Source organism: Myotis nattereri (assembly GCF_964212035.1).
Source record: "Myotis nattereri genome assembly, chromosome: 18".
NCBI classification, from domain to species: Eukaryota; Metazoa; Chordata; class Mammalia; order Chiroptera; family Vespertilionidae; genus Myotis; species Myotis nattereri.
The window spans coordinates 37,607,490-37,616,429 of NC_138093.1; the positions used below are offsets into that span (position 1 = coordinate 37,607,490).

The 8,940-nt window shown below is 48.3% G+C and overlaps 1 protein-coding gene across 2 annotated transcripts; it reads right to left on the reverse strand.

Moving 5' to 3' along the window:
• Window positions 1-3,939: 3,939 nt before the first annotated feature.
• Window positions 3,940-8,348, reverse strand: LOC308534335 (antigen-presenting glycoprotein CD1d-like). Of its 2 annotated transcripts, none has more exons than XM_081112816.1 (6): window positions 8,257-8,336; window positions 7,684-7,989; window positions 7,127-7,405; window positions 6,401-6,679; window positions 5,300-5,396; window positions 3,940-5,189 (listed from the first exon to the last, which is right to left on the reverse strand). In XM_081112816.1, exons 1-6 carry the CDS (start codon window positions 8,315-8,317, stop codon window positions 5,168-5,170), a joined length of 1,044 nt encoding a protein of 347 aa, XP_080968942.1. In that variant the 5' UTR covers window positions 8,318-8,336; the 3' UTR covers window positions 3,940-5,167. The 2 variants fall into 2 exon arrangements, with proteins under 2 accessions (XP_080968942.1, XP_080968943.1); XM_081112817.1 differs by having other exon boundaries at window positions 4,582-5,189; window positions 6,401-6,493; window positions 8,257-8,348.
• Window positions 8,349-8,940: the final 592 nt, after the last annotated feature.

The following is an 8,940-nucleotide window of genomic DNA, read 5'->3' on the forward strand; positions in this document are numbered from 1 at the left end:
TTCACTAGATCAGATGGACTTAATTGACATCTTCAGAACATTGTACCCCCAAAGCCACAGAATATACGTTCTTCTCAAGGGCTCATGGGACATATTCAAAAATAGACCACATATTGGGTCACAAGCAAAATCTCCCCAAATTCAAGAAGATTGAAATCATACCAAGCATCTTCTCAGACCACATGGGCATAATATTTGAAATAAACTTCAAGAAAAACAACCCAAAATACTCAAACACTTGGAAGCTGAATAGCATGTTATTAAATATTGATTGGGTTACCAATGAGATCAAAGAAGAAATTAAAAACATCCTGGAAACTAATGACAATGAAAACACAATCCAAAACCTATGGGACACAATGAAAGCAGTCCTGAGAGGGAAGTTTATAGCTCTACAGGCCTATCTCAAAAAACAAGAAAAAATGGTAGTAAATCATCTAACTCTAAATCTCAAAGAATTAGAAAGAGAGCAACAAGAAAAGCCCAGAGTGAGCAGAAGGAAGGAGATAATAAAGATTAGAGCAGAAATAAATGACATAGAGACCAAAAAACCAATTCAGGAAATCAATGAAATCTTTGAAAGGATAAACAAGATTGATGATCCTCTAGCCAGGCTCACCAAGGAGCAAAGAGAGAGGACCCAAATAAACAAAATCAGAAATGATAGAGGCGAAATAACAACAGACCCCACAGAAATACAAAGGATTGTTAAAAAAATACTATGGACAACTCTACTCCAACAAACTAGACAACCTGGAGCAAAGGGACAAATTCCTAGAAAAAATGAAACATTCCAAAACTCAATCAGGAAGAATCTAAAAATTTCAACAGGCCAATAACTATGGAAGAAATTGAAGCAGTCATCAAAAAGCTTCCAGCAAACAAAAGTCCAGGACCAGACGGCTTCACAGGGGAGTTTTACCAAACATTCAAGGAAGAACTAAAACCTATCCTCCTCAGACTATTACAAAAAATTCAAGAGGGAGGAACACTTCCAAGCTCATGCTATGAAGCCAGAATCACCCTAATACCAAAACCAGGTAAAGACAACACAATGAAAGAGAATTATAGGCCAATATCCCTCATGAACATAGATGCCAAAATCCTCAACAAAATCTTACCAAATCGGATCCAGCAGTACATCAGAAAGATCATACACCATGACCAAGTAGGATTTATCCCAGGGATGCAAGGATGGTACAATATCCACAAATCAATAAACGTGATACATCACATAAACAAATTGAAAGAAAAAAACCACATAGTCATATCAATTGATGCAGAAAAAGCGTTTAACAAAATTCAACACCCATTTTTGACAAAAACTCTCAGCAAGGTGGGAATAGAAGGATCATACCTCAACATAATAAAAGCCATATATGACAAACCCACAGCCAACATCATACTCAATGGACAACAACTAACACCATTTCCCCTAAGAACAGAAACAAGACAGGGATGCCCACTCTCACCACTCCTGTTCGACATAGTACTGGAAGTGTTAGCCATTGCAATTAGACAAGAAGAAGAAATAAAAGGATCCAAATTGGAAAAGAAGAACTGTCCTTATTTGCAGATGACATGATATTATACATAAAAAACCCTAAAGACTCCATCAAAAAACTATTAAATGTAATAAATGAATTCGGGAATGTAGCAGGACACAAAATTAATGGCAAGAAACTTATGGCATTTCTATACACCAGTGGTGAACATACAGAAAGAGAGAATAAAAACCAAACCCATTTACCATCACACCAAAAATATTAAGCTACCTAAGAATAAACTTAACTAAAGAGGTAAAAGACCTCTACTCAGAAAACTACAGGACGTTGAAAAAGATACAGAGGAAGACATAAACAGATGAAAGAACATACCATGTTCTTGGATTGATAGAATCAACATCATTAAAATGTCCATACTACCCAAAGCAATCTTTTAATTCAATGCACTTCCCATTAAAATACTAATGGCATATTTCACAGACCTAGAACGAACTATCTAAAAATTCATCTGGAATAAAAAAAGATCCCAAATAGCTGCAGCAATCCTGAGAAAGAACAAAGTAGGTGGGATCTCAATACCAGATATCAAGCTGTATTACAAAGCCACTGTTCTCAAAATTGCCTGGTACTGGCACAAGAACAGACATATAGATCAATGGAATAGAATAGAGAGCTCAGAAATCGACCCGAACCAATATTTTCAATTAATATTTGACAAAGGAGGCAAGAACATACAATGGAGTCAAGATAGGATATATGCACCCCTGTGTTCATAGCAGCACAATTCACCATAGCTAAGATTTGGAAACAGCCTAAGTGCCCATCAGCAGATGAGTGGATTAGAAAACTGTGGTACATCTACACAATGGAATACTATGCTGCTGAAAAAAAGGAAGAACTCTAACCATTTGCAACAGCATGGATGGAACTGGAGAGCATTATGCTAAGTGAAATAAGCCAGTCAATGAAGGAAAAATACCACATGATCTCACTCATTTATGGATAATAAAGACCATTATAAACTTATGAACAAAAATAGATACAGAGGCAGAGCTGCCTCAAACAAACGTTCAAACTACAGCGGGAAGGCTGGCGAGGGTTGGGGGGCAAGAGAGGGGGGTAAGAGATCAACCGAAGGACTTGTATGCATGCATATAAGCATAACCAATGGCCATAAGACACTGGGGGGTAGAGGAGGCCAGGGGACTGTCAAGAGCGGGGGAAAAAAAGGAGACATATGTAATACTCCTTGTAATACTTTAAGCAGTAAAACAATAAAAAAAAAAAAAAAAAAAAAAAAAACCAGAGCCGCTGTAATTTCAGGCTGAAGCATTTCCAAAAAGATTTCAGAAGAGCCTAGGAATGTAAAAGCCCGGTGAGATACATTCGCAAACTTGACGCTGCTTGACAAAGCCAAGCTGAAGAGCATCTCCCAAGGGCAGTGTGGCACCAAAAACAGTAACAGGTCACACGTTTCTGAAGGCATTGTGGCTTGCCACACATTTCACACATTTGACTAGGAGACAACAAGTCTATGAGAAAATCTGTCTTTGTCCATATGGGCTGCTATCACAAAATAACACAGAGTGGGTGGCTTATAAGCAATAGAAATTTATTTTTTGCAGATTGGAGGCTGGGAAGTCCAATATCAAGGGGTCAAAAGATTCAGGGTTTGATGAGGGCCCAGTGCCTGCATCCTAGATGGCATCTTCTGCTGTCTTCACATGGTGAAGGGAGCTCTTTTCTAACAGCACTAATTCCATTTGAGAGCTCAGACCTCAGGACTTAATAACATCTCAGGTGCCCCACCTTCTAATACCCATCACCTTGGTTATTAGATTTCTAACATATGAATCGAGGCCTACACAAACATTTAATCAGTATTGTAATCAAAACAGACATTATTAGCCCCAATGGGCACAGGAGGAAACTGAGTCAGAGGCTAGAACTCCAGTCTCCTGAGCCAGTGCACTTGCTGATGCACCTACCCGCCTCACTCAGTTCTGCTTCAAGTGCCCCTTCGTCCACGAAGCCTTCCTTGACTAACCCAAGCCAATATTCTCACTAAGCATTCTGAGAAATTTGTTGCACAGCATTACACATGTCTAAGAACAGAGGTTCTCTAACTTTAGCTGAATATCAGCATTGCCTGAGGGCTTAACACACAGACGACTGGGCCCTACTCCCAAGGTTTCCCGTTCAGTAGTTCTGGGGTGGGGCCCAAAATAACTCATAAGTTCCCAGGTGATGCCGAAGCCGCTGGTCAGGAAACCACAATTTGGGAACCATCGGTTCAGAAGCCAGCAGGTTCTTCACCTGCATTCTAGGTTTGACCTGAGAGTCCAGCAGAGAAGAAGCCAAATCTTCATGTCCTCAAGCAAACGCTCTTCCAAAGGGCAGCCTCTCTTTTTCTGGATGTTCAGAGTCCTGGAGTGCCTAGAGGTGACTTTCCTGAGAGCCAACCGATCATTTTAACTTGACCTTTTCATTTCTGGGCTCCAGAAAGGTCTGCTGTTCCTCTTAGCTCCCTGTTACCTCCTGTCTAAGAACCAAGAAGGCAGCTAGATCGGCATCACTACACCTCAGGCTTGCCCGGGTATGCTCAGCCCCTTTCGTGCATTGTCTCAATAGCTAGAAGTAAGAGAGCCTGTTTGGGGGGGACTCTTCATGACTGCCTCTTCCAGTCCGAATAAAATGACTGCCCACTGGTGAGAAATGTCCCTCCCCAGAGTAGTTTTTTCCATGTCATACACATACTCTACAATTTCTCCTCTTTTAAACAAGTTACATAAAAGCTTGAGATACCTCTGTTTCTTTGATCTAACTTTCTTTTTAAAGATGAAATATCCCTGTATAAATACAAATTCACAATAGAAATTATGTCCTCAAACTGCCAATATTGACATTCACCGCAAGCTCTCCCAAAAGATACAAACTGAAAGCCCATCAAGGTGTTGTTAACTAGGAGAGGTGTATCTGGGGTTCCACACCCTAAATGAGCTATGGGCAAACTACAGCCCGCGGCCGGATCCAGCCCGTTTGAAATGAATAAAACTAAAAAAAAGACCGTACCCTTTGATGTAAAGATGTTTACTTTGAATTTATATTAGTTCACACAAACACTCCATCCATGCTTTTGTTCCTGCCCTTCGGTACAGTTTAAGAACCCATTGTGGCCCTCGAGTCAAAAAGTTTGCCCACCCCTGCCCTAAATAGTGTTAAAGTTTGAGTCACTATTTTAATATCAGGTAGGCTCACATGAAAATCCAGACTTCTGCTTTTGTTGAAACATGTAGGTCACAGCCAACCCAGGGTCTGACTTCCTATTTGACAAGCAGCTGGGCCTGCTTCCCCTGGACAGGACAAGTGCTTTCCTGGTCTCTGCAGACTCCAGCGTTTAAACAATGGCCACAGGTGCCCTTGAATCTGCCCTTCTCTGCTTGTCGCTGGTAGGTATCTGAGTTTGCACTTCTGTTCTTAAGAACCACGTGAGCTTCTAAACAGGCAGGATGCTTAAATTCTCTTAAAGTAGCCAAGGGGCGTGATGCGAGCTGTCTTGTGATTGTTCTCTGCTTCTTCGAGGCACCTCTCATCCTCGATTCCTGGGTACCGAAGTCCTGGGAACCTGAGATCCTGAGTTGCAGACACGTAAGCGAGGACAGTCACAGGATGTCCTGATAAGCCCTGTGAGAGAGCAGCCAGGGAGAGACCATTCAGAAAAGTGGAAGAGGGGATGGAAGGAAGAGGGAATGGGGACAAAGGCTGAGGAAAGGAGATGGAAAAAGAAGACTCACCTGCGCTTTCTAAGCCAGAAGGTTACGCCTCCGCCTACCAGAAGGAGGGATGCCAGGACTGCTGCGACGATCCAGCCCACCGGCACATGGCTCCCCTCTGCTTCAGGAACACAGGAGTTTCTCAGCCCCGGATTCCTCCCTAGCTCAAGCCACCTGGTCTCAGCACATGTGAGGGTGCCAGGTGCTTATTTCCTCTCCCATTTAAAGCTGTCACTTCTGGCCCAGCCAGTGTCGCTCAGTGGTTGAGCATCGACCTATGAACCAGGTCACGGTTCAATTCCTGGTCAGGGCACATGCCCGGGTTTGATCCCCAGTGTGGGGTGTGCAGGAGGCAGCCAATCAATGATTCTCTCCCCTTATTGATGTTTCTATCTCTCTCTCCCTTCCTCTCTGAAATATACATATATATATATATATATATATATATATATATATATATGTTTTTTATTAAAACAATAAAAGTGGCCTCTTCTATTTCCCTGAAGTTTGGAAGGCCCAGCTTTTCTCAGAGCCTGGGCATCCGTAATCCAGTCCATTTCAGCTTATATAGCACAGCATGTAGGGGAAGGGCAGTAATTCCTCAGCGAGGCAGTCTTGAGTCTAAGCCAGCTTTCCTCTTTTTAACAATGCGGCTGTGGGCAGTAACTTGACCTAGCTGAGCCTCAGGTTCTCATCTATAAAGTGAGAATAATACTTGCCTCAGAGGAGAGGTGACTGGATGGCACGCTGTGGGCAGGGTGCTCAGCCCTGGCACAGGAAGCAGTCGGAGAACCACAGCTCCCTGTGTACCCTGCCTTCTCCTGCTCCCATCCCCTCTCCTGAGGAATAAGTCTCCCTGGGATTCTCCATGTGCCGCCTACTTCTGAAACTGGGAGTCTTTTAGTCTCACTTTTCTTCATATGGAACGTCCTGCCTCAGTGCCTTTTGAGTTGAGATCTTCATTCCCCTCTGTCCTGTACCCGATCCCCTCCTTCTGTCCGTCCTGGTCAGGGCCTCATCTCTGAAACCCCTCTGTCCTGCATCAGTCCACTCCCACCCTTCCCTGTCCCTCCCTCTATGCTTCAGAACCACATCCCCTCCCCGCGGGGCCCTAGTTCTCACCCCAGTAGAGGACGATGTCCTGGCCTCCGAGGCTGCTGTGTCTCACTCGACAGGTCAGGCCGGCTGCCTCCCCAGCCGCCACGTCCAGGGTCACTCGGAGATACCAGGTCCCGTCAGCATTGGGCAGGACGTCCCCTTGCTGAGCGCCCGGCTGCTCCTGCTGCCCCCGCATCCACCTCACCCACACAGGCTCTGGGTAGAATCCTGAGACGTGGCACACCAGCAGCAGACGGCCAGGGCCAGGAGGGGGGCCACTGGACAGCCAGGCCTCGGGCCTCACTGTGTCCAACAAGGGAGTGGGGCCTCTGCATTAGAGGCTCCGGCCCCGTGGCTGACTCAGGCAGCCCACAGTCCCCCCGCAGGAAACGAAGGCTCCCGTCACGACATCCATTTGTGCTAGCGTCTCCCTGGCCCAGTCTCCTGTAAACGCCCCTGCCTACACTCCTAGAGCGCCCTGTGCTCAGCTGTAACATATCCAAGTGTCACACACTGCTTTACTGCTTGTCTTCCCATCCTCCCCCTCAAGCAGAGATCCTGTTTGACCCCAGAGCTTATTTAACTGAACTCATAAACCCAAAGGTTGCTCAGTGAATACTATGGAGTGAATAATGCCCTCAGGCCTTAGCCATCCCCTCCTGAGCCTTTCTCTTCCCAGGCACAAAGGAATGGGAAACCCATATGGAGCCCCACAGAGGAGGGAAGGCGCGGGGAGACACGCAGGCTGACCTTGCTTCTCCAGATCCTGCTGTCCTGCTTCAAGGAGGCCCGTGACTAATTGGGGGCAAATGTCACTGAGGAGCCACTCTAATGTGTCCTTGATGTATTGGTCCTTGTTGAACTTGTTGCTGACAACCTCGGCCCCATGTGGGGCATCGGGGGCTGGCACCCAAGAAGTTCCCTGGAAACTCAATATATCGCTTCCTTGAAATGCTGAGTGGAAGAAGCTTTTTAGGGGGCTTCCATGGTGCACCTCACACCCCGCGGACACCTGGACCACAAAGGGATCTGAGGAGAGGAACAGACGGAGATCAAACGGTTTAACGGTGGGAACTACCGAAGAAGACATGGATGTGAGGGCTATACCACCCAAAGCTCAGGGAAATGAGAGGGGGTGACCCAGGGCAGGAGGAACCAGAGATATTTTGGGGTGTCAGTGGCTGGGACCTGCCTGGCAGGAGTGGAAATGAGAACATCCCTTCCCATGAGGCCAGAGTCTCCCAGCTGGGCCTCTGCCTCCGCTGTCTCCCCCGGACAGCTGCCCGGGGACCCATCCCTCAGCTTACAGTCCAAGTGCAGCATTTTGGCGAATTCCCTGATTTCCCTGGTGAAGCTGCTCCGGTACACCCAGAACACTTGCTGCAGCTGCTCCCACTGATGGTCGCTTAACTTGCCCCGGGACCAGGGCCTCAGGAAGCTGATGTCTGAGCCATCGCTCCAAGCGTGGGTCTGCAGCGCCCCCAGCCAGGCGGAGCCATCCGTGCGCGTCCAGCTGCTGTTGGCAAAGGGCGAGATCTGGAGGAAGCGGAGAGGGGCGCTGCTTGGAGGCGCGGCCAGAAAGTGGCGATCGGAGCCGCCGGGAGGGCGCAGAGCTTAAGGAGAAGGAAGAAAACAAACAAAACTGATGGCCTTGGGCAGGAGGGGTGGTGTCGCCCAGCTCCCTGGCACCCCGCACCCCTGGAGCCGGGAGCTGAGGTCCGGAGCCCCAAGTTCTCGGCCGGGGTCGCCCGTGAGCTTGCGGCTTAGTTTCCGAGATGCAGGCGCCTCCGTCCGCCCCCTTCAGGCATCGCCCGCGTTCCCAGCCCAGCTCCCTCTCGCTGTCTCCCAGACCCATGCCCAGGCACCCTTGCTCCACTCACCGTCAGGACTTGCCCACATCTGGGGGAGACCCCAGAGCAGCAGAACCGGCCAGCACTCCATGTCACAGGGCTCCCAGCTCTGGCTCAGACCTCCGGCCGTGCGAACGCCCCGCCCCGCCCCGCCCCGCCCCGCCCCGCCGCCCCGCCGCCCCGCCGCCCCGCCGCCCCGCGGTGAGCCCTGGGGCGGAGCGCTTTGAAGTGGTGACAGGCCATTTCCACGCCCCGACAGGACAGGACAGGACTCCCACCCTGGCTGGGGTCTGCTTCCAGGCCCAGTGTAGGCGCCCCTTCTTCGCCTGCCAGAGGTTCTGCTCACCATTAGCTGCTTGAGCTGCAAAGAGCTGTCGTTGGGGAGGAGATGGTAGCCTGCAGTTTGCTGAGAAGGTCCCGTCCCAGTAGCGGGTAGGGGCACTCCGGCATCACAAAGAATGAGTGGGTCACCGTCCCGGCCCCCAGGTTGGTAATTCAGGCCTGGGTCCATGGGTAAGGTTTAGTCTTTCCCGTGGCTCCCTGAATGGGAGTTCGTTCTTTGGACACCGGGCCCTCCGCCTGCTGTAGGACAAAGTAAGTAGCTCCGGTGTCCACAAGGAAATCCACGGGTTTGCCCCCAACTTTTAAGGTGACCCTGGGCTCCTGGGGGCTAATAGGGATGGAGCCCCGGCCCCGTGAGTCTACTTCTTCGAC

Coding starts and splice junctions, on each gene's coding strand:
- LOC308534335 (XM_081112816.1), bottom strand. CDS start 8,317: ATGGAGTGCTGGCCGGTTCTGCTGCTCTGGGGTCTCCCCCAGATGTGG. Junction 6,680..7,126: donor GCAGGATCTGGAGAAGCAAG/GTCAGCCTGCGT, acceptor TGTTGGACACAG/TGAGGCCCGAGGCCTGGCTG. Junction 5,190..5,299: donor TTCTGGCTTAGAAAGCGCAG/GTGAGTCTTCTT, acceptor GCTCTCTCACAG/GGCTTATCAGGACATCCTGT.